The sequence below is a fragment of the Camelus dromedarius genome, chromosome 7 (assembly GCF_036321535.1).
Source record: "Camelus dromedarius isolate mCamDro1 chromosome 7, mCamDro1.pat, whole genome shotgun sequence".
In the NCBI taxonomy this organism is placed as follows: Eukaryota; Metazoa; Chordata; class Mammalia; order Artiodactyla; family Camelidae; genus Camelus; species Camelus dromedarius.
Window position 1 is genome coordinate 11,493,377 of NC_087442.1, and position 24,264 is coordinate 11,517,640.

Consider the following 24,264-nt stretch of genomic DNA (forward strand, 5'->3'; position numbering starts at 1 on the left):
ATGTATCACTTGAAAATGGCAATTACTTTGGCCCCAAATGCCTTATTTTGTAAAATACGTTTCTCTTACTGTTTAGATCTATTTCACATACATTTTCCAGTTTCTCAGTTCCCTGTGGGAAGTTTTAAAAACTACTCTAAAAAAAAAAAAGCCATCAATACCACTTTGTAGGAGAAACCACATGAGAGGCGATCCATGGAAAAGGAAAATGATGTACCCAAGCCCCTCGTGCCCTCAGGGGCAACTCTGGAGGCACCGGATGTGACGAACTATTTACAGAACAAACGTGGCCCTAAAGCCAGAGAGGCACTGAGGGTGAGTTTGCTCCTGACAAGCGAACTGAGTTTCCCTCTCTTGCTAGTCTGGTTGTCCATTGCCTGTCCCCTGTCTTCCATTTTCTCTCTCCTCACCCATCCTTCAGCTTCTTCCTCCTCTGTCACTCCTTTCCCATTTCCAACCTGAACTCATGAGGTTAATCCAAGCGCAAACTAACTGGGGGGATGTGAACGTATGTTTGCAGCGAAACACCTCCTCGCGCTCCAGCTTTTCGTAGGCACGTACACCGCCCAGTCCTTCCTTTGGCCTTCCCCATTCCCTCTCTCCACGCAGACTTTCCAAATCACTCAACAGTGAAGCACTGCTCCTGGCACGCAGTAGCTCACCGCTCACCTCTCTGAGGTTCCGCATCCCACGGGGGCCAAGGGAAACAGTTATCAACAGGGAAAGGAGGCCAGCAAAGGAATTCCTGTTAACTGAGATTCTGGAGTGAGTCTCTTATTTACAAATCAGCAGGCTGTGTGATAGAATCCCTTCACTACAGCCTTGGTGTTGATCAGTTTTTTCCCTCTCAGGCCGTGGCTAGTCATTCCCGCCTCTCCAGGCCAGCTGGAGGCCGGCTCTGCCCTCAAGCAGGGTGGAACTAACCCGAAACACTGAATGTATCCAGGGCCTGCTGCAGGCAGGGCACAGGGCTGTTGGCTGCTGCCCAGGTAGAGTAGGCTGGTTTTTACCATCGAGCCCTGCCTCTCCTCTCTGCCTTGCTGGGATTCTCAGTTACCTTTATTTCTGACTGTGCTGTTTGCCTGGGCAGCAGCTATGCCATCGTGATGGCTTAGATCTCACACTGTCAGCAGTAATTCTGTCAGAAACTTGCACTGCTCACCTTCCATGTATTGTCTCTGTGGACGATTGTGGCTAAGATTTCAGAACAAGAAAGGCATAGTAACAAGTACAAAAAGAATACTCCCGATATGGAAAATAAAATACTGAGAATTGAACAGTTGCTGATTCTAATGGCCCAGGGGGATCCCTGGAGGTGCACAGAAATATAAAAGATTTCATCTTTGCTTCAGTGTGTGTTAGTTAACACCACGGGCGTCCATCCCAGGCAGAAAGCTTCCGTCATAGTTGAGATGAGATGTCAAAGGGGAACTCAAGTAATCTGTAGCAGTAAGAAGAAAAGGGGACGGATTTTCCCTTTAATGCAGAGCACATTTTGGTTCCATAAATTGTTTTTAAATGGACTTGGGAAAATAAAATTAATATATCTCCATTTTGTTTAAAATATTCAGTATTTGACTTGTTTTAAGGTTTGAATCTTTTTCTTATTGTGACAGGGATTTGTGCACAATGGGCAAGTCACGTTCTCAGAAGTAAGATGTGCAGAGAGGAAGCCAGCTTTGCATCTCAGGGCTGAGTTCCCCAAACTGTGTGCCTGGGGGAAGCTCTCCTCCTGCAGACATAGCTGAGTGATGAGAAAGCTCCCAGACTCCGAGTTCCACTCTGACCAAACCTCAGTTCTGAGGCCTTCGAAACACTGATGGGAAGAACAGAAGCAGGAAAATCTAATTCAAATCGGATTTGCAAGAGGTAGAAGCTTGGATTTACCTTGAGGTACACTGTTCCTCTGAAAAAGTAAGGCCAAGGGCATGGAACAAGAGATATTTGTTTGGGAGTCTGTCGCTCCAGGGAGGCACATGCTAGCCTGATTGTCCCCTTGGTCAGGAGGGAGACATATTAAAAAATACTTGAACAAGCCAAAGTGAAGCTCGACCACATTATTTATTGAAGACCGAATTAAGACTGAGTCATTCCAGACAGTAAAAAAACTGATGTTGAATGATGGTATATTTGATGGGACTGCCCCATTTGGAACCATTGGGAGGTCTGGTTTCCCAAGTAAGAAATGGACATTTAAAATTTTTTGGGGGGTGTTTTTTGGGGGGAGGGAGGTAATTAGTTTTATTTATTTTATTTTATTTTTAGAGGAGGTGCTGGGGATTGAACCCAGGACCTCGTGCGTGGGAAGCATGCACTCTACCACGTGAGCTATCTGTTCCCCAAGAAGTGGACATTTTCACTGTGAGGCTTTCTGGGAAGCTGGCAGATTCCAGGACAGGAGGTGAAGACTTAAAGTGGGCTTAGGCTGAAAGCACCTCTCTGGGCCTCAGCCTGTTGGGCCTGGACTCTGAAGACCAGGGACGAACTTGAGGGAGCTCCAGGGTGATGAAGAAGACAAGTTGGCCTTTTTCACAGGAATGGGCCCTGTAGAGGCTGCAACACAGCAGTCGGGGTTCTCAGGGTCCCTGAAGGAACGAGAGGACTCAGCAGGGATACCTCTAAGGTCCCTGCCTACCTAGCCCCACTGTCTTCCTTCCTGGTCCTTATCTTGCTCAGTCTCATCACACCGGATGTGTTTTTCAACCCCACAGGGGGAAGTTTGCAATAACTTAGAGAAAAGCAGAACACGTTCATCATCAATGTGTATTATCCAGCTCCCTGGACAGATCCGCCAGCAGCCGTGACAGACTGAGGATTGGTGCAGCTGCCCTGGGCGTCCACCCATCCCAGCAGTGGTCTCACGTGCTCCTGACTCCCAGCAGCTCTCTTCCCGTGACAAGGATGGTCAGCAAAGCCAGGAGCCGTGAAGGAGACCTTCTCTTTATCTCCTTTCCCCGCCTAGAGAGTACACAGAAGCAGCACCTGTCAGTCCCAGTGAATCTAGTGATAACTATGTCAATCATTAACAGTAATTACTAACAATTCTATATGTAACACGTAGTGTTGCCAGCAGAATTCCAAGGAAAGATTGTGGTCCAGGTAAGATAAAGCCTAGAGGTCATTTTAAAGTCTATGAGTCTAGCATTAATAGTTTTCTTCTTCTTGTTTTGCTTTTTCTTGTGGAAATGTTCAAACACACCAAAAGTAGAGAAAAGAGTAATGAGTCCTGATGTACGAATAACCAAGCCTCAAAAATGTGGGGCAGTTTTACAACCTTGTTTCACTTCTATCTGCAACTTTCTCGAAGGTGGTGGGTGCTGGAGAATTTTAAAGCAGATCACTGATAACATGCCCTTTCACCCATCGATACTTTGGTGCCATTACTAGAAATCCGTACAGTAGTTTATTAACTCGAAATCTACTATGAAACTATGTAATGAATAAATCAGATTCTAATGAATTGCTTCACTTGCCAAAGTTTCCCATATGCTAGAACTCGAGGATATTCAAAGTAGCTGTTATAATAGAAATATACTACTTGTCCACTCGTAAGACAGTATTCTTCTTAGAACAGGAACAGAGTTCTAACCTGACATCCTAGTAATTTAGAGATGGCTGATGTACTGCCCATACTCTAAGGAGCAGATATTTTAAAATGATACAGATTCATTAGTCTGATCTATTCTCTATTAGCCACAGCTGGGAGAATATACGTGGCATTTGCCCATTCCAAGATTCTCTAAAATTAGAGCAGGTGATGGTCACCTACATGAGCTCATCCAAGGCCAGCCCTGCAGCCACAGAGATGAGATCTCTGCCTCTGTCTGTCTCTCTCTCTCTCACACACACACACACACACACACATACACCCCGCTTTAATGGACAGAAATTATAGGGACGGAGAAGACTCATTCTAAGAGCTGGCTCTGTCGTGTCTCAACCTTGGCTCACTACCTCTCTCTGCTGTAAGGTAGGGGCCCAGGAAGTCCCTAGGAACTTGGTCAGACCTTCTCAGTCATCTCTTTACACTTCTGATCCAATTACAGGATCTCCACACTGCAGTTTCACCTTCAGAAATCTAAGCCAAGCAAATGTGTAATGATTTCTTGAAGTGTCATTAGGTACTAAAGCTCTTCCACAGAAGGTAATCACCAGAAATGAGAGACAGAAATTGTCAAAATGGTTGTCTCTCAGGAGAGAGTGGGGACGGGGGTTTGGAGGGGAAGGGAATTGAGGCTCATTATACATCCTACATGCAGTTTGATTATTTAATCTTTGCCACAGATATCTACTTATTAAAATATTCCAAATAATGCCTAAAATGTTATCAAGTAAATGAATACATATTTATTCAATATGTATATTGAATATGTTAATATTTGTTTACATATATATATATATCTATTTGTATATATAGTTTAAAAACCTGTCTAGAAAGTGCATGAACGACTTTGCTCACTCATCTTCATCTCCTGACCCCTGAACTCTGCAGGTCCCTGAGCTCTGTCCCCCAAACTTTTCTCTGTGTACACTCACTACCTTGGAATAGCATCCAGCCCGTAGCTTTAAACCCTATCTGTAAGCTGCGACCTTCGAATTTCTATCTACAACACAGATCTCTCTCTTGAACTTCACATTTGCAGCTGCCCAATCAAATCTCCCTCTGGTTGCCTAGTAGGCACCTCAATCTTAACACATCCGAAACCAAACGCCTGGTCTTTCCTACCAAACTTACTCCTCACATAATTTTTTCGTTTCTCTGTAAATGGGAACATGCCAAAAAAAATCTGTGAGTAATCATTGACTACTGTCTTTCTCTGCAAATATGCATCCAATCTAGGAGAAGTTCTTTTAATTCTATCAGCCTCCTCCTACTGGCATCCCCTGCTTTCCCCTAGGCTTCAATTGCCGTCTGTTCTCCACTCAGCAGCGAAGGGGATCCTCTTAAAGGAATCCTGCACTCAGATTCCCCTGGGCCTCCCATTTCACTCAGAATACGGAGCCAGCCCCTGTACCGAGGCTCACAGGGCCACAGGATCCACCCCACAACCTGTCTGACTCCTGCTGTCTCCCCCTGCCCTGACCCCCCCATCCCACCACACACATTCTGCTCAAGTCTCCTCAGTGTTCCTCCAGATGACAAAATCTGTCCCTACGTGTCTCACTCACCCCATCGTTTCCTCCAGATGTCTGCTCAATGGTCATTTACAGAGGTTTTCCCTGACACCCCATCCCCCGTTCTCTGGTCCCGTGCCGTGTTTCTTCACAGCACTTACTACTACATTGTATATTATATATTTAATGGCTTGTTTTTAAAATTGTCTCCCCTACACCACCCCCAACAGAATCTAAATTCCATAAGGACAGGGACTTGCTTCATGCTCTATTTCCATTACCTGAAATAGGGCTTGGCCAGCAATCGGTGCCGTGAATCAAGACGCACGCTCTGCATCCTGTGTATCCTCGTGATGGACACTACTGCAGAGTGAGTATCTTTTACGAGGTTTGAAATGCTTCATTTTCAACTCTGTTGCAAATTTCAGAGGCCTAAAAGGGAGGGATGTGTTGACTTTAGGTAACTTAGTAATTTTGAATATATATTCCATTTTGTGTATCCCTCCACCATTTCTGGTTTGACTTGAGCTCAGCCTCTGTGGTCTGTGCCTTACCGTGCTTTCAGCTTGGATCACGCCAACAAGTGCCTGCAGCACAGAACGGTTTGGGAGTGAAGGGAAATATCAGTGCAGACAGGGTTGACATCATAGTGTGTGGTCTAATGTAGAAAACGAATGTTACAGAACCCAGAGTCTGGAAGAGATCTGATACTGCAGGATGTCTCTGGTTGCCCTGGGTCCTCAGTATCAGAGTGTGGGACTTAAGTTCATGGGACAGAAAAGGGTGTAGCTATTCCTTAGACCACTAGGAAGATTATTTCCTTCATCTCCTCGATTCACATTCTAAATTTCACTCTGTTACACCTCAGCTAGTCCCACAGTCTGGACTCCTGTCTGGACCACTAGTATCTGCCCTGGTCAACTAATTATGCAGACTGATCATGGAGGTAGGGTAACCTATTCCTTACATGGATGGAAAACTGTTCCTGACGGAGAGAACACATGGCTTAGTTATGTAAAGATGTTGATTCTTCTCCAGTAAATATGCACAGATGACCCTTGAACAATCCCTCTGTGCAGTGGAAAATCCACATGTAGCTTAGAGCCTGCCCTCTGTATCTGGGCTTCCTCTGTATCCATGGTTTCACATCTGTGCTTTCAATCAATCGCTGATGGTAAAGTACCGTAGTAGTCACTACTGAAAAAAATCCATGTATAAGTGGACTTATGCAGGTCCAACCTGTGTTGTTTAGGGGTCAACTGTAATTCTCATGCAGTTTGAAATGAAAAAAAAAATCCCATACTTTTTTGAAACTGGATAAAATGATTTTAAATTTCATATGGAAAAGTAATTGTCAAAGAAATAGCTGAAGATTAAAAAAAGAGTAAAGACAGAAGACTACCTCTCCTAAAAATAAAACTTTAAGTTGTATTTATGTGCATATATGTGTGTATATATATTATATATTTAAATGTGTATATAATTAATGTGGTACCAGTGTAAGAATAGGGAGGTCAGTGGTGAAGAATGCATAGATTAGTAAATATCAGTAATTTAAAATTATACTTTAAAGGGAAATTATAAATCAGAGGAAGTGAAAGAACTATTCAATAAGTGGTCTAGTAATTATTGGTTAACTATAAAATAAAAATTTTAGTCTTCCCTCATATCACATATCAATATAAACATTGAATAGATTAAGAGATCAAATGTGGAAAATCAATCTATTAATAACTAGAAGAAAATAAAAGTGATTATTGATCAAATTTCTGGGTGGGGACCAATTTTCTAAATGTCAAGGCAACGTAAGAAATCACAAAAGGAATTGGTAAGTTTGACTACATAAAATTTAGAACTTCTATATTTCATAAAGCACTTAGGCAGCTTTGAAATGCTGCAGTAGATTGGAAATAATATTAACACAAATGATGCCAGACAAAAGATTAATATTCTTACTGCATAGAGGACTCATGCAAATTGGCAGCAAGAGCATGAAGAGCCCAGAGGATGGGATCATGAACAGACAGGGCTCTGAAGAGGAACCACAAATCACAACGTATATTTTGAAACCATGATTAAGATTCAGTCACCAAACACTAACTTAAAACAAAATGCCATGCTCATCTGACAAATTGGCAAAAAAAGATCTTAAATGGCACTGCCTTACTGGGACAAGAGGGAAATGAAATCGATGCCTTTGTACACTTGTGACTCAACAATTTGGCAGCACAATCGAGACATGAATACCCCTTAACCCAGTATTGTCACCTCCCACAGTCTGTCGTAAGTTACCATGGTACTTGTCTGATGGTATCTGTCCTGCCTGTCACCCCTCATCCTAGATTTCATTTCTTGCCTGATAAGCTGCCATCCCTGCTAGGCTGTAGGCCTGATGCAAAGGGATGTCTGTCTTCTTCACAGCAGGACTTGGCATAGAATAGGTACCCAGCGTTAGTTCAGAGTGAAATTTAGGTATAGCAAAAAAAGGGAGGGGTTTGATTGTCCAGCAGTGAGAATGGTCAAGTAAATATTCAAACACACATACAAGGGAAACCATTAAAATGATGCATATAAAAAGCTTCTAATAGAACGGCAGAATGCTCATGGTCTGATACTAAGGGGAAAAAAAGAATACAAAATTGATATACAGACATTATGTGGAATCTAAAAAAAAAAAAAAAAAGGACACTCTGAACTCATCTACAAAACAAACAGACTCTCAGACTTAGTAAACAATCTTACGGTTACCAAGAGAAGGGGATGGGAGGGGATACATCTGGGGGTTTGAGATTTACAAATGTTAGCCACTATATGTAAAAATTGATTTTTAAAAAAAGTTTCTTTTGTATAGCACAGGGAACTATGTTCAATATCTGTGATAACCTTTAATGGAAAAAAATATGCAAACGAATATATGTATGTATATGCATGACTGGGACGTTGTGCTGTACACAAGAGATTGACACATTGTAATTGTACTTCAGTAAAAAAAAAATGATATACAGAATGATTTCACCATGTAAACATTGAAAAGAAAAACATCTAAATCTATCATTTATTTTAAGATATACCGTTAGTTTTACATGCCACTAAGAATAAAAAAATGCCCATGACAGGGAGTTGAACACGATACCCCTACACAACTGCATGAAGTAAACCTCCCACACAGAGAGCGCCAGGCAAGGAAGCTTGCTTGTCTCAGTTGTGTCATTGGGTGGAGAGAAGAAAAAAATCTTGCCTAAGAATTTGACCTGTAAGGCAGGGCTCGCCCTAGTCTGCATTTTGAATTCACAGTACCAGCGTGGTCCAGAGAACCTCCAGCAGGGAATTTGACTGAGTGGTCTCGGATTGGTGGTGCCTCCAGATGGCCGACAAAAGCAGACACAAATCTCCCCTGTGATACCTGGACCTCTGGGTGGCCGGCAGCAGGTATGAGTAGCCATAGCTATGCTAACAAGTGAGAAATTTTGCATCCTAGAATTGAGGAAATTAGCTAAGCAAAATTGTAACAGCGGCCAGCTCAGTGGTGAGATGATAGATCAAAAAGGCTTTTATATAATGTATTTTATGTACATTGTATTTTATATATTGCCAAGATATTTATATAATGTAGACCTATTTTATATAACATTTTACATAAGGTAGATATAGTCAGTATTTGGAAAAATAAAATAAATTTATTTAAAATTTAGACATATGGGATTCTAAGGAAACTCATTTAAAAATGGAACATTATCCTAGGGTCTCTGAACGTGACTGGCCTTCGTTCTGTCTTGCCGTTCGCACTCGTTTTCCACCAGTTCTATTCTAACGGCTTAGTTCAGTTTGTTCCCTTCCTATGATCTTGTGAAATTCAGTAGACCCAGAGAAGATAAACTTGATGGTCAGGTACAGAGCCTCTTTCAGACTGAATGCGTGCTAAGCGGGGTGTCATCACCATCACTGACAGTTTCTGAGTCCCCACTCTGCGCAAGATACTAGGCTAAGCCTGACAGGAGGGGCCAGTTGTATAGAGGCACAAGCATCCACTTTTATTCATACGCTTAGCTGACAAATACTTGATGAGCACCCATTATGCAAGGCACTAGGGTCTGAAGATGGATGGTTGGTGGCCTAGAGCACATGCATAAATGAAGATTGGAAAAGGCACTAGGTTTAGTTTGGACATTTTGGTCTTCTGTTTATATAGAAAATTGGGATGGAGATTATGAGTTTATTGCCTGGTATGTATAGAGCTTGAGGGTATTTAAACTAGGTGGGGGTGGGGGATTCACACAAAAGATAAGAAAAAGGAAGTCCCAGAAGAGAAAGGAAAGTCAGACTTAAATCTGATGGCTTTGAAAATAGATTAAGGGTTTTCTGTAAACTCCCATTTTATATTTAGAAATAACATTTTGAATGTCTCACCCCTTGGGGGTAAATCTGGTGGTTAAGTCATCAGAAGAGGTGGGAAAAAGAAATAGGAATAACCATTAAAATGAGATCCAGGTGAGGAGAGAGACTTGTTCAGACAACCAGTTCCTCCAAGGTTCAGGAAGGCCGGGGGTTTGCCTGCCCTCAGAAGGACCCAGTGGATTTATGTGCTGGGTGTGAGCCTGGGGGTGTTGATGAAGGGTCGTATCTGTGTGCCAGACAGGCGATGACAATATGACTTAACCCTTTTCCCAAGGAGATCATCAAAGATTGACCAAGGCTGCTGCTTCCAGACAAAAATCTATGATACAACAATAATCTATGCAGCATTTTACCCTAAAGAAAAGGGATGCTTTCATCATGTCTATATTTAGTTCAACCTTCCCCCCATCCCCCAAGGGCAAGTAAGTGACCGTCCACCACTCTCTGTAAAGACTTAGTCACTGTCATGGATGGGGAGTCCCAGGCAGGGTCCAGGAAGGCCAGGGCCAGGCACTATCCAGCTCATTCAAGGGCACCCCGACTGGGTGATACACGCACAACTAATCCTGGCCGCACACCAAAGCGCACAGCCTCAAGCGATCAGGCCACCCATCCCAAGAGCAAACAACCCCGGCGGCCGGGGTTCCCCTCTTCTGCCTCGCTCCTAGCGCAGTGGTAGCTCTGGCCACACATCCAAGGTTACGTAACACGTATCTGTCACGGTCCAAATGACCAGGGACTTTCAAAATAATGGTGGCGTATAACAGTTCAAGGTGCTACATCGCACGGAATCCTAGGTGAGAAGGCACAGGTAGACAGCTCCAAGGGGCTGCTTGTCCGTGTCACCCGAGCACATCGGCGCAGCAGTGCCATCGCAAACCAGGCACGCAGTCCAGCGAAGCCGGGAGGGAAGACGCCGTCTCCGGCGGGATCCGAAAGCCTCGCGGGGGGAGGGCGGCCGGCACGGGGCGGGGCGGGGCGGCCCGGGGCAGGTGCGGGCCCGGCGCGGCGGAGGCGCGGCGTGAGCGCGGAGGCCTGGCCGCCCGCCCGCCCGCCCGGCGAGGGGAGTTCCCGCAGCCCGCCCCTGCGCCCGCCCCTCGCCGCCCGCGGCTCCTCCTCGCCTCGGCTCGCCATGGTGGAGCGGGGAGACGCGGCGCCGCTGCTGCGCTGGGCCGAGGGCCCCGCCGTCTCCCCACCGCGGGCCCCGGACCCGCAGGCCGGAGGCCGGGGCTGGGGCGGCGGCGGGGGCGGCCGGGCGGCCGCGGAGCCGCCGAGGAGGCGGGAGCCCGAGGCGCTGGGTCCCTCCGAGGTGCTGCTGCAGCCCGGGCGCCTGGAGCTGGGCGACGTGGAGGAGGACCAGGTGGTGGCCGTGTTCGTGGTCACTTTCGATCCCCGCTCGGGTGAGAGCCGCTCGGGGCCCGGGGGCGGGAGAGGGTCGCCCCCGACTCGACTTTGGGGGCGGCGGGGGAGGGGCTCGCTGCGCGCGCACCCGCACACCTGCGCCCCCTCCCCGCCTGCGGGGCTCCCCTTCGTACGAGCAGGATGCCTCGGCGAGGTCCGCGCGCGGGGCGAGGGGCTTTGTTCCCTGCGCCCCCTGACCCCCTCTCCTTTCCGTGCGGCTGCTTCTCAGCAGATACCCAGTCCGCGCCCCAGTCCCCACAGTCGCGTCTCCACTTCTCTGGTGGTAGAGGATCTGTTGGTGACCACAGGCACGGTGGCTTTTGTTTTCTTTTCTTGCTGGGTTAAAAGCTTTTCCGTTTTCTGGGGAGGAACGCCTCCCAGGTGAATTCCTTCTGAAACGGATCGTCCTAAGCGTCCCAGGTTCTCTGCATCCCACCCTCGCTCTCCACCCCTCCCTGCCGAGTAACTTTATGAGCAGGGCCAAGTTCACTTTCTCTGACAGCATTATTTTGAGGAATTAATGCCTGGAGCGTTAAGGGATGACACTGGGGGATTAAGCTGGAGACCGATTAAAGGAGAGGCCTCAGGTAGGCTCTTTCTGGTATGTGTGGAGCATTAAAAGGTTATCCCACACAGTCTTTAGCCCTAACCACGGAGTAAGGAAGTGTGCGTTTTAGTGGTGAGAGACTTAATGGGGGTTCAAAAGTGAATGAGTAAACACCGCCCTCAGAAAGCGGCAGGTGGTCGTGGAAGGGCTCTGCTCTCAGGATTGGAGGGAGGAGAGCTGTAGTCATGGTTATAGGAGTTAAGAAAACCGAGTTGCATCTTTCTGTCCTAACTCCACTGGAGTTGCTGAAAGGTGGAGTTTCCATTGGGGGGGAACCACCAGCTTCTTTATCTTCCTGGTCCTCCGAGGATGCACTTGAGAAGTCCTGAGGAACTTGGCAGAGTGTGATGGAATGGGGAGTGGGGATCTTGGGATGGCAGGAGATAGCTTTCCAGGCAGGGTTATGAAACCAGCAAGACCCAGGAAGAAGTAGTGACAGCTGTGGGGAGACTAGGCCTTTCTGACTCCTGTCTGTCCCTTGGTCCCATCCCAATGGCTTTCAAAGTTTTTTGACTGTGATCCACCATATGAAATTAATTTTACACCACTGTCAGTTCACTCACATGCATACATATGTAACTGAAACAAAAGTTTCATGAAATGGTACTTGTCCCTTCTACGTGAAGTGCATACTGGCATTCTAGTCCCTTTTTTTTTTTTTAATGGAATCACATACACTGGTTGACTCACATAGGATTGGGACTCTCAGATACCACTAGTTTGAAAAACTACTGTTCTTTTTTAACCAAAGTAACCTTTGTTACTGGACAAAAACAGATACTACTTTGTAACTAATAATATTCTTTATGCCCTCCTCCATCACCTACAGGTGAGGAGATGTGAGCATGAGATTCCTTTGGGGAAGTGTTTCAGAGTAACTAGAAGAAATGCAGAGGGAGCACTAGCGGGGTCTGATTTAGCAGTGGTCCTTCCTGTGGTAGGGACTGGAGAGGGAAAGAAGGAAAGTAAATTCTACACTAACCACAGATGGTGTTGATAAAACTGAAAAGCACCGCAGAGCTGGGACGCTCCCCTGCCTCGTCAGTCGCAGCTGGTGGGCATGATTTTGTGGGTATGTAGGTATAGAGTATTTGTGTGTATGTGTGATGCATGCACACAAGGGTGTGTTTATTGTGGTTTTCTGATGAATGTTAGTGTGGAAGGAAGGGATATAACTGACACTTGAACACTTGCTTTGTGCAGGCATTTTATTATAATGGGATTTCATTTAACTCTCATCAGCACGCTGTAATTTGATGATCATTTATGCCCACTTTATACCTGAGCAAACAGGCCAAGGATGATTAAGAAATTTGGAAATACTAACTAGTCAATAAATACTTGACTCAGTCTGGTTGACTTTTTAGTTTACTACACCACCTGAACCTCTGCCCCCTAACTTTTCATCCTTGCTGTGTGCACGGAGTGGGGAGGTTTGGAAGTGGGGGTTTGGGGTTAGGGGGAGAGAGAATGTGTGTGTTTTTAACTTAGGTTGATGGTTTTGTTTTTGGAAAAGCTGTTGTTTCCTGCCTGTAACTTGTTTATCTCTTTTGTCATCCTCCCAGTTTAAAATGGCACTTTGCTTCCTATAAAAATAGCCTGATAGTACCTATATCAAGTAAAAATTAGATGGTGTATCTCCCAAAAGTAGAGGAGGGAATGAATGAATGAATGCATGCACGCATGCTACTGGCGTCCCCTGGGCCTCAGAGGTCGACACTAGGACGAGGGCCTCAGAGAGCTCATGGTGTGTCCTGTGTGTGAGGGGTGAGGAAGTCATGGTCTGGAGAGGTGTGATGTGGCCCTCGGATGCCCAGTGAGTGGGAGACATCACTGGGGCCAGACTCATGTCTCTCGGTTTTAGTCCAGTGTCTTCCTCACTCTGCCACTGAGGCAGGTGTGCTGTGGGTTACTGTGTAATCTTGGTCCCCCAGGGCTTTTGCCCTTCCTTAGCCTATGACCCCCAAAGTAGTAAAGTGAATACTGGCTGCTTTACCAAAATCAGAACCTGTCTCAGAAGTTCTCCTGTGGGAGGAGTTGTCTAGGGTTTCTACTGCTGCTGTCTGTGCCCGTGACTCTCCCCGCTTCGTCCTCAGTGTCCATCCCTAGGACCTCCCCCCTTCTCCCCACACCTCCCCCCTTCTCCCCACACCTCCCCAGCCCCTTCCTGCCCAGGCCCTGGGTATTTCACTCATCTTCCCACGTGGTGTAGGTAAGTGTTGGCATGTTCCCAAATCGGTGCCTGCGAGAGGTCAAGAGAGGGGGTCGGGGGAGGAGAGAACCCGCAGCTGCCGTTCCTCTGTCAGGTGTGAGTGGTCTGTGTGCTGAGAGGGGATGTGAGGGGGGAGCGGGTCCTTGTTACACGCGCGTGCGCACACACGCAGGCAGGAATGTGCTCAGTGATTCGTGATTCTCAGACTGGAGTATGGGAATACAGGAATAATTCTTCTGTACTCCAGGACACAAGTTTTGGGTTGAGCATCTGCAGGAAGAATCAGAGAAGGGGGTGAGTGCAATAAAGAATATTATTTTCATTGGACTCGTGGTTTGAAAATCATGGTTGTTGCTTCTACAGTTGATGTGAGGACTAGGGGCTTCAAGTTCAAGCGAGGTAGAGGCTTTCTATCTCTCTCTCACACACACACGCACAAACACTCCCTCCTCTCCCTTTCACTCACTTACTGACACTGCGGAGCAGGGAGTCCCTGGGATGGTGGTGCTGGCCATCTGGGCTACAAAGCTGCTATTGAAACCAGGCCCAGATGCCCACTTTGCAAGCCGGGTGGGAGAGGTTGGCAGCCAGAATATTGCTTTTTCATTGTGTTCAGCCCGTTATGTAGAGCTTTGGGTTTTAATTTTGATTCCATTCTTTGGGTTCCTAGTCAAATTTTCTTCCTTTTCTTTGCCTAATTAGGGGAAAGGTATTGTCACACTTGGAAATCAGCCCTCGCCCCCACCCCACTCTGTGAAGGTAACGTAGCCGTCCCACCATGGGACTGATGACTGGGGTGTGGGCCTGAGGCAGAGAGAGCTTTGGACCTTCGCCGTGTGACACCTGTGACTGCCTCACTGAACTCTTTATGGGAGATTCACTTTCAACAGCCGTGTTTTCTGCAGACTTATTTTCTGGGTGTGCAGAGGAAATTGCTGTGCTTTGTGTGTTTGTGTTTGTGTTGGGATGGCTTAGTAGGGGAGAGGGGATGGCTGAGCGGAGGAAAACCGGCTGAAGTTTATAAGATGTCCCTTTTTCCTTTGTTATCCCTGATTGGGGATGAATTACCTGTTCCTCCCTTAACCTCAAGCCAGTGGCTAAATTACATCTAAACTCCTATGTAATGTAGTGCATCTGAATGCTTCTGTGTCTGTATCAAATAAGTGTAGTATTTAAAATCACTCACATACACTAATTTTAACCCCCATATATTCTCGGTATAGTCAACAGAATACAAGCATTTTCTTTTAAACAATGGAGACGTGGAGGCTCAGTGAGATCAAGCTAGGTGTGGCATCTGAGGCATACTTGGAGCGCTGCCCGGGTCATCTGACTCGTGCAAATAATAAATGGCTTTAGCCACCGGTGGGAAAGTGACAAAGTAGAATGAGAATGGAAAATTTGGAACATAATTTTGAGATGCAAAGAGCAGTCCTAGGAATGGCCAGCTCAAGGAGGCAAAGAGAAGGCCAGTTCTGATGGCCGAGACCAGACCGTCTCTTAGGACGATTAACGCTGCCACGTCCTTTCTCTGTAGTTTCTATCAGATGTCAATGGAATACACTTGTGGTTAATGTCACTAATTCTCACATTGGCAAAGTCTTTCCCAGGCTGTTAGTGATTCACCTGCTTGCGATTTCCAGGGAGAAGTCAGTTTGTGGCCATCTGTTGTGAATTCTGTTTTTTCTCTTGAAAGTCTATGGAGAGACAGGTAGGACTGTGAATCGGTAACACCCACCACTTCCTGGGTGCCCACGGTGGACCAGGAACTGTCTGATCCTTTCAAAGGTCTTTGCTGTAATGATGAGGAAAACAGGGGCACAGAGCAGAGAGAGGTATTGCTCAGAGGCAAGCCTGGACTGCCTTCTACACTGCCTGGTGTAAAATGATACGGGGCCTGTGAAATGGAAAGTTTTTTCCATGCAAAATTAATGCATTGGAGTTCAGCCATGATGGGCATATGGCTGCCTTGAAATCACCAGGATTAATTTCTTCCTGCCTCAGGTTTCTTTGTACTGACTCTTCCTTCCTTTGCTTTGGATATGCTCTCATTCTAGGTGGTGTTAACACTCTTTAAAACTATTTAAGACTCAGAGTCAAGTAATATGGGCTGTTGACTTGTCTGTCATTAGAGTCTGAACCATGTAAGCTTTTGAGGTTTCTTCCATCTCTGGGATTTGGTGGCTCCATACAGAAGTGGGGACCATGGATACTCCTGGATTTTTGCCTTTATTCCTGAGTCAGGATTCCTTTTTATTTCCCGCCTGAAATTAGGGCATGTGTGTATGCTGATGGGCAGAAGCTGATGGAAAGGGTACAAAATCAAGGCACGTGTTGGGAGAGGGAGGAACGAGTACAGAGCTCCACTCTTGAGGTCAGAGGAGCTGTGACAGGACCTTGAGCTGAGACAGCCACTGCTTATGAAATCAGGACTTCAGGAGGAAATTCTTGATTGGGAACCGCCCAACAAGGAGGGAGAAAAAGAGGAAGGAAAGTCACGTATTTCCCATTAGAAAGAAACTGTTTTGGTTCAAGATCGTTGCTTTCTCTGCTTCAAATATTCTAAGATGAGCTTTCTAACAGGCAGCAGCGGTAGTAGCTAATGTCTGTTCTCCCGAGAGATGTGGTGGTTGATGAAACCCAAATACGGTCATTTCACATTTCAACAGAAGTAGAGGACAGAGGCAGCCCCAGATGCAGACAGGACAGAGCACATCTCGCCCGATGGAGGAGCTTATAAAACAGTGGCTCTGGGAGCCCCTCCACACAGGGCCGCAGGCTCAGAGGGTCTTTGCATCCATGGCCAGGCTCAGCATGGCCTCGGCTTCCCTGGGTGACTGAGCCGCCAACCCAACAAGCCGTTAGTCCAAGTTCTTTGCACCAGCCCCGCATCTGGCACTGTGCTGCCAAGTCACAGGCCACCAGTATTTACCGAGTGACTGGCTGAATGTATACCAAGCACATTGCCGCATTTGTTCCTCGTGTGGTCATGTCCATCCCTCCTCATAAGTTGTCTTGGCAGCTGGAGGCTCGCAAGGCCTGTAGGTACCTGCGATCTGCCCGGGGTGAGCGGGGAGGTGGAAGGAGAGCAGGTCAGGAAGTCAGGCGCTTGTCAGTGTTGACTCCTGTCTTTGACTGCCTGCCTGGGATGAGCCCTTCTGTTCCATCCTTCCAGGCCCCCACTCCCTGGCCCGGTTCCTCAAGTGCGGTGAGGATATTTGGAAAACCGAATAGCTCTAAGTGGAAAGCCTGAGCCTGGGACAAGCTCATTCTGCGTGAGGTGTTTCGAGCACTAAATGGCTCACCGCAAAGATGACTCTTTTTGCAAAATCATTTTCCCATAAACTCTACGAGTTTCATATGTAAACTGGTTTCCAGTTTTTGAGAATAGTGGGTGTTTCTGTTAAAGAATGACCTTTGGCCCTCAAGCTTCTTCATCCCCCAATTTAACACTCTGACTCAGCTATTTTTTTTGCTTTTGCAAAGTCCTTGATGCTTAGCATATGTTTTTTCACATCTCTTTTATTTCAGTTATGTTCCTCAATTTGTAGGTTGACACTTTTTTAAATCTCAGAAAAGTTGAAAGAATAATACAGTGAAAATCATTGTATCCTTCACTCCCCATTTGTTGACATGTTGCCCTATTTGCTTTATCCTCATTAAAGTCAGTTCCATTCTAATGTGAAATATGCATTCCTAAAAACCACTGTGTTGTGCAAATCATGCAGTAAAAATCACAGGGCTTATGGGGAAAATGGGGTGAGGGGCACAACACTCAAAACCTTTGTCAGTGACACATTTAAAAAAGACAGGAACAGAATAAAAATGGGAGGACAGTTGTACACAAGTTAATAGTTAAGAAATACATCAATACTCAAAATACGGCACTCTACCTTAAAAAAGACCCGAGGCTTGCCTATGGAGGTGGGTGTTGGAGCCTGTGAGTTACTGTGAAGCAGTAGAAGAGGGCTTTGTGACATTGGATGGAAAGTGCAAACACTGGAGGAGACAAGTATGGCTTGTAACACACACGGGGAACCGAGGTAACAGGCAGATGCTGGTGTGTAGGGACGCTCCATCCCATTGTGAATCTTGAGATCGAAATAAAAATAAGGCCATTTTCCGACATAACCATAATATCATTATTACCCCTAGGAAAATTAATTCATCTGTTAGCTTTTTTCTTCAATTAATAAATTGGTGTTGTGGTTTTTTGGTTTTGGGGTTTGTTTGTTTTTTTAAAGCAATTTCAAGTTTACAGAAAAACTGAGCACAAAATACAGAGTTCCTATATACCCCTCTTCCCCAGGTACTTCTCTTATAAACATCTTGCATTAGTGTGGTATATTTCTTACAACTGATAAACCAATATTTATACATTATTATTAACCAAAGTTTATGGTTTACATTAGAGTTCACTCTTTGTGTTGTATATTCTACAGGTTTAAAAACACACAATGTTGTATGTCTACCATAACAATATCATTCAGAATAGTTTTATTATCCTAAAAATCCTCTGTGCTCCACCTGTTCATCCATCCTTACCCCTGATGTTTTTTTTATTATCTATAGTTATTCCTTTTCCAGAATGTCACAGGGTTGGAGTTACACAGAATATCGCCTTTTCAGACTGGCTTCTTTCACTTAGCGATGTGCATTAAAGTTTCCTCCATGTCTTCTCGTGGCTTGGCAGCTCATTTCTTTTTATTGCCCAACAGTGTTTCACTATACAGATATCCCAGGTTTTTTAAATCCGTTCACCTTTTGAGGGACATCTTGGTTGCTTCCAGCTTTGGGCAATGAGAAATAAAGCTGCTGTGAACATTCATGTGTATGTAGGCTTTTGCATGGACCTGAGTTTTCAACTCATTGGATGAATACGCAGGAGCATGACTGCCGGATCGTATGGTAAGAATGTAAAGCGACCGTACCATTTTGCACTCCCACCAGCAGTGGCCGAGGTTTCCTGTTGCTCCGCATCCTCGTCAGCATTTGGTGTTTTCGGTGTTTTGGATTTTGATCATTCTGATAGATGTGCTAGTGGTATCTCGCCATCTTGATTTTCATTTCCTTGATGGCGTGGATATGGAGCATGCACATTTGCCATCTGTATGTCTTCTTTGGTGAGATGTCTGTTTAGATCTTTTGTCCATTTTAAAAATTGGGTTGTTTGATTTCTTAATGTTGAGTTTTAAGAGTTCTTTGTGTATTTTGGATATAAGCCTTTATCAGATATGTTTTTGCAAACTTTGGGGCCCAGTCTGTGGCTCGTCTTCTTATTCTCTTAACTGTCTTTCACAGATCAGAAGGTTTTAATTTTAATGAAGTACAGCTTTCCAGTTTTTCCTTCATGGATCATGCTTTTGGTGTTGTATCTCAAAACTCACTGCTAGATCCACGGTTACCTCGCTTTTTCTCCTGTGTTATCTTCTAGAAGTTTTATGATTCTGTATTTTACATTTAGGTATACTGTTCATACAGAGTTAATTTTTGTGGAAAGTATAAGGTCTGCATCTAGATTGATTTTTTTTTTTTTGCATGTGGATGTCCAGTTGTTTTAACACTTGTTGAAAAGACTATCTTTTCCCGCATTGTATTTATTACCTTAGCTCCTTTGGCAAAGATCAGTTGACTGTATCTATGTGGGTCTATTTCTGGGCTCTCTATTCTGTTCCATTGATCTATTTGTCTAACCTTTTCCAGCACCACACTGTCTTGCTTACTATAGCTCTGTAGTGAGCCTTAGAATCAGGTGGTATCTGTTCTCTTTGGTATTGTGTTGGCTAATTTTGGCTTTTTTGCCTTTCCACATAAACTTTAGAATTAACTTGTCAGTATCCACAAATAGCTTGTTGGGATTTTGTTGCATTGAATCTATAGCATAAGCTGAAGACAGATTCCCTATGCTCACGTTGTTCTTAACATATCAATTGTTGTGACACAAATTCAGCAGGCATTGCATCAGAACTCACTATATACAGGTATAACCTTTTTTCCTCAGCCATTTGAGAGTAAATGTTGATATGACTTCACTCTTAAGTACTTAAGTGTAAACCTCCTACGAAAAAGGACATTTTTCTACATAATCACAATATCATGGCTTTTAAAAAACATGCCCGTCCTCAATAAAGTGGGGTTTTTGTTTTGTTTTTACTGTCCATCCTGTCCCGTGCTGAGCACTGGGCTATGATGGGATGTGAAGATAAACAAGTGAAGTTCCTGCCTTTAAGAAGCTCAGTCTCCTGGGGAGACAGACATCCAAGATGATGCTTATATTAGGCTGGGATGACGGCCACGGCAGCTTTATCTCCCTTCCTTTCGTTCAAGGAGTGTGTCAGCAGAAACGTTCTTCCTGTGGGATAAAGAACTGTTCCCAGAGTGGTGTTCCAGAGCCCGCGGTCCATTCTATGATTCGCCAGCCTGACCCTGATGGACTTTTCTTCCCAACCGCAGGGGGCTTGCATCCATCTAAAAGTGAAGAATGTGACTCAGGATGGCCTTCACTGCACCCGACTCTCAGCTTCTATGCCATGAGGACTGGCCAGGCACAGAGGAATAAGAAAGAAGCTTTGAGAATCAGGCTGAGGAATTGGGGACTTGATTCTGCAGGTCAGCCATATTTAATAAGACATATGTGTGGCTGTGACTGTCAGAGACCCAAATTAACAGTGGTTTGATCAAGATAGGTGTGTATTTCTTTTTCATGTAACAGTCAGGAGCTAGCTGGCCTAGGGCTGGAATGCTGGCTCAGATCCACGGGGTCCTCAAGGGCCCTAGACTCATGTTGGCCATCACTCTATCATCCCTTCCATGATACCTAGGCTGATGCCCCCACCTGGATGATTCAGGATGACTTGCCACCACATCCCCATGCCAGGCAGCAGGATGGAAGAAGGGGCAGCATATTCCTTCCCTTTAAGACACAATTTGGAAACTACACATGTCACTCTGTCCACATCCCACTGACCAGAACTTACTCAGGTATCCTTACCTGTATGCAGGAAGGTACGGAGAAACATAGTCGTCATTTGGAAGGTCAGGTGCCAAGCTAAGAATAGGAGGTTCTATTTCTATAAGAAAGGAAGAGTGGCATTCAGGGTCAACATGCAGCCCCTGATATACTAGCATTTCTTTAAAAAAAAAAAAAAAAACCTTCTATAAAATTAGGCCTTTAAGATGCTCCTTAAAAGTAGGTTTATTGGCCAAATACTTTTGGAAACATCAAGCATGGTATTGATCTCATAGAGATACATAATGCAGAGTAACATGAAAGGCTCTGAGAAGGTCTGCAGTAAAGGAACGTGGCTGTCTTTGTTGAACCTAAACAAAGATTGTTTGGCCAAAATCCGTTCTGAAAAATTTTGGGGTTTTGCAGAAGCCCTAGTCATCTCAGCTTTGGCAAACCCTGCTTTGGGAATTATTGAAGTTTCTTTAATTTGCAGGGATGCAAAGGTTTTTACAGCAGTTCCACTCCTACGGATGGAGTCAGCAGAAGTGTGTGCATATGGCGTCAGTCAACGTCAAAGTTTAATCAGGGAAGCAGAACCACTGGGGGAGAAATAAAAGGACTTATTGCAGGGATTGGATCTTGTGCAACTCTGGGAGCTGGTTGGACAGTCTCTGAAAGGCTGTTGTCTTTGTGACTGATGGTGGAGCTTGAAGTCTCTTGAGCAGGTGGTTATGAAGAATAGAGTGCAGCTGGAAAAAAGGAGATCAAGCTGGAACTCGAGGGTGGAAGGGAACCCAGGTCAGTCTGCCACTGCCTCCACTTCTCACGATGGGGTGTCCTGACCTGATGCAGCTGATGACCTTCGTTATGGAACTAAGCACACACCTGCGGTGCGGGTCAGGGAGGCTGAAAGAAGATCCAGGGGAAGGATCCGGCGTCAGCAGAGCTGGCTGCCGTCCCCCAAGTGTGACAAGCCTGCAGATAAGCAGCTATGGCCGCAAGCTCCCCGATGCCCCTGCACTGACCTTCCGACATAAACACAGCATGGCTTCTGCTTCACTTCTCTCTCGTCTCAACTGAAAACGTGCAAGAAAGGGAATTCTGAGAAATGTGGTTCAGCCGAGCCAGGTCACATGTTAGGAAGCCACCACACGTGCATTCACCAGATGACAAGTCCCAGATTGTTTCCAGCAGTGCTGTTTGTAATAGTGTCAAACAGGAAGTAAGCTAAATGCGCATCAGCAGTTAAGTAGATAAGTATGCTGCGTTTCATGCATAGGATGGAGATAGTAAATGAACAGGTGGTTGCTACGTGCACCAGCATTGATGAATCTTGCAAAAAATATCGAAGAAGACAAACACGTGGTGGCGGGTGCGTATAGCTCAAGGCGAGTGCGCATGCTTAATATGCATGAGGTCCTGGGTTCAATCCCCAGTATCTCCATTTAAAAAAAAAATTAAAACAATGGACACAAAAGAATATAAACTATGTTTGCATTTATAGAAATTTCAAAAACAGCAGAGCTAATTTATGGTGTTAGAAGTCCGGATAATAGTTACCTTGAGAGAGGGTTGACAACTCAGACTGGACTCGAGAGGCTTCTGTTGTGCTGACGGTGTTCTGTTTCTTGATGTGGGTTCTGCTTACACAGGTATGTTCACGCTGGGAAAACTCATCGTGCACTATTAGTTATGACTCGTGCTGCTTTCCGAACTTATCCTTCAGCACAAAGTTTAGGTAAATTAAAGTTTTAACAAGTCATTGAGTAGTTTTGGACAGGTTGGCTTGGAGGAAAGGAACTGAGTGAGAGCTTTTGAACCTCAGGTGGGTTCCCACTGCATGGGAAGGAACAAGGCAGCAGATCCTGGAATAAGCAGGTTAAGTGAGTGAGAGGAGGACAGCATCTACCTAAGGGCCATTGCAGCTCCATCCCAAGCTGTCCCTTTCCTAGGTCACCATCTGTTGCCATCATGAAGGGTGAGGACCACGTACACAGCAGGCTCATTGGCAGAAGCACGCACGTGGCACGGATCATGACCTTGTAGGTTTGGGGTGGGTCACAGCACCTTTTTAAGTTTCCTGGGTGTCCTGATGCACAACACAGGCGGAAAGCTAAGACCTTTATCCCCAGGTCCACCTGTCATTCAGAGTGCAGCAGGCTTTTTCCTGTCTTTAACTCTGACAAAGGCAACATTGGTTTAATTTTTCTGTTTTAGCAAAATCTTCATTCCTTTCTTCATGCTTTTTGTTTTAGCTCATTGATTAGTTGTTTGGATTCATGAGTCTTCTCTTGAAAATAAACTACTTGAAAGTGCCTTAGGCTTCTGGATACAGGGTAGGGTGATCCCCTCTGATGTCTGCTCTGTTGGGAGACTGGACCGCGTACCTGTAGACTGGATATGCAGTACCTCTCTGCCCCAAACAATCACCTGAAAGCATTGTCTGGGATTATTGATGGTGTTTCTGATGCCCAGGAAATTAGGGTTTTAGGTGTTGATGAGAAATTCATTCTAAAGCGAAATCTCACAAGTAAGTTAGTATTTTTATTTGGAAAATTTTTGAACATGCAAGAAAACAATAAAGCATATTCTATAGTGTTGTCTCAAGCCTCTGGGAAACACTGCTATTATGAAATTCTCTGATTCCCTCAGTCTGATGGATGCCTGTCATTGCTACATTCCAAAATTTCTAAAATCCAATGTTACTGTCTATCATAGAATTTACTGCCCAGAACTGTGATCACTAGTCTCCTTGTCGATCTCTTTATTGGTCCCTGGACTCTAATCTGTTTGAGGTAAGGGAATTCTAGAAGCAAAGAACTGGTGTCTGGACCTTGGAGAAGGGCCTGATTTGAGGAGAGAGAGGAAAGAGTTAAGAAAGGAAGCAGAGCTGCACTGATCACAGAAGGGAAACAACCCAAATTGTCTTCTAACATGGGAATCAAGGGAAAAGAGGAGAAGTTTTTGAGGAATTATCAAATGCTGCAAAGAGATCAATGAAAATGTGAATTAAAATAAATAGTTTGGGGTTTGTCAGAATCATTAGTGGCCGAAGAGAGGCAAGATGGAAGCAAGTTCTCACCAGATTAAGGAGAGACTGTGAGAGGAAATGGGGGGTAGAGGGTAAAAACATTCACTTACAAGTGAGGCTCTGAAAGGAAGAGATTTGGAGGTGGCCAAGCGGAGTGGCAGACCCAAGGTCAGTGTTCACCTGAAGACAGAGATTGGAGGTACCTTCAGTGCCCATCTCCTGGCCCTTGGGATGACTCGGGAACTCTGCTGGCATGTGGGTGATGGACTGGGCGAGCTGCCTGTGCAGTCCTGGAGGTCATCAGTACATTTCCTGGAAGCCACTGTACTCAGCCCTGCACTAAGCCCTTTTCTTTGAATGATTCTGTTTCTTTCAGTGTGTATCCTCTCTCCCCACAGGAAACATGGTAGAATGGTGCTTACCTCAAGATATTGACCTTGAAGGCGTTGAGTTCAAATCTATGGCCAGTGGGTCCCACAAAATTCAGTCTGATTTCATGTAAGTACTTCTGAATGCACGTCTTCTCTGTACTATTTCCTCCCCCTGCCCCACCC

The 24,264-nt window shown here is 45.3% G+C and overlaps 1 protein-coding gene and 1 long non-coding RNA gene across 2 annotated transcripts in view; both read left to right on the forward strand.

Moving 5' to 3' along the window:
- LOC135321657 (uncharacterized) overlaps positions 1-3,448 on the forward strand; it is a 29,306-nt gene extending 25,858 nt beyond the window's left edge. The window contains exons 7-8 of the long non-coding RNA XR_010381573.1: positions 172-315; positions 1,617-3,448. This is a non-coding gene — a long non-coding RNA (uncharacterized LOC135321657). The remainder of the gene's footprint in view (positions 1-171; positions 316-1,616) is intronic.
- Positions 3,449-10,642: 7,194 nt separating this feature from the next.
- DENND11 (DENN domain containing 11) overlaps positions 10,643-24,264 on the forward strand; it is a 36,204-nt gene continuing 22,582 nt past the window's right edge. The window contains exons 1-2 of the mRNA XM_031454531.2: positions 10,643-10,910; positions 24,109-24,208. Of these exons, the coding sequence (XP_031310391.2) occupies positions 10,643-10,910; positions 24,109-24,208 (368 nt within the window). The remainder of the gene's footprint in view (positions 10,911-24,108; positions 24,209-24,264) is intronic.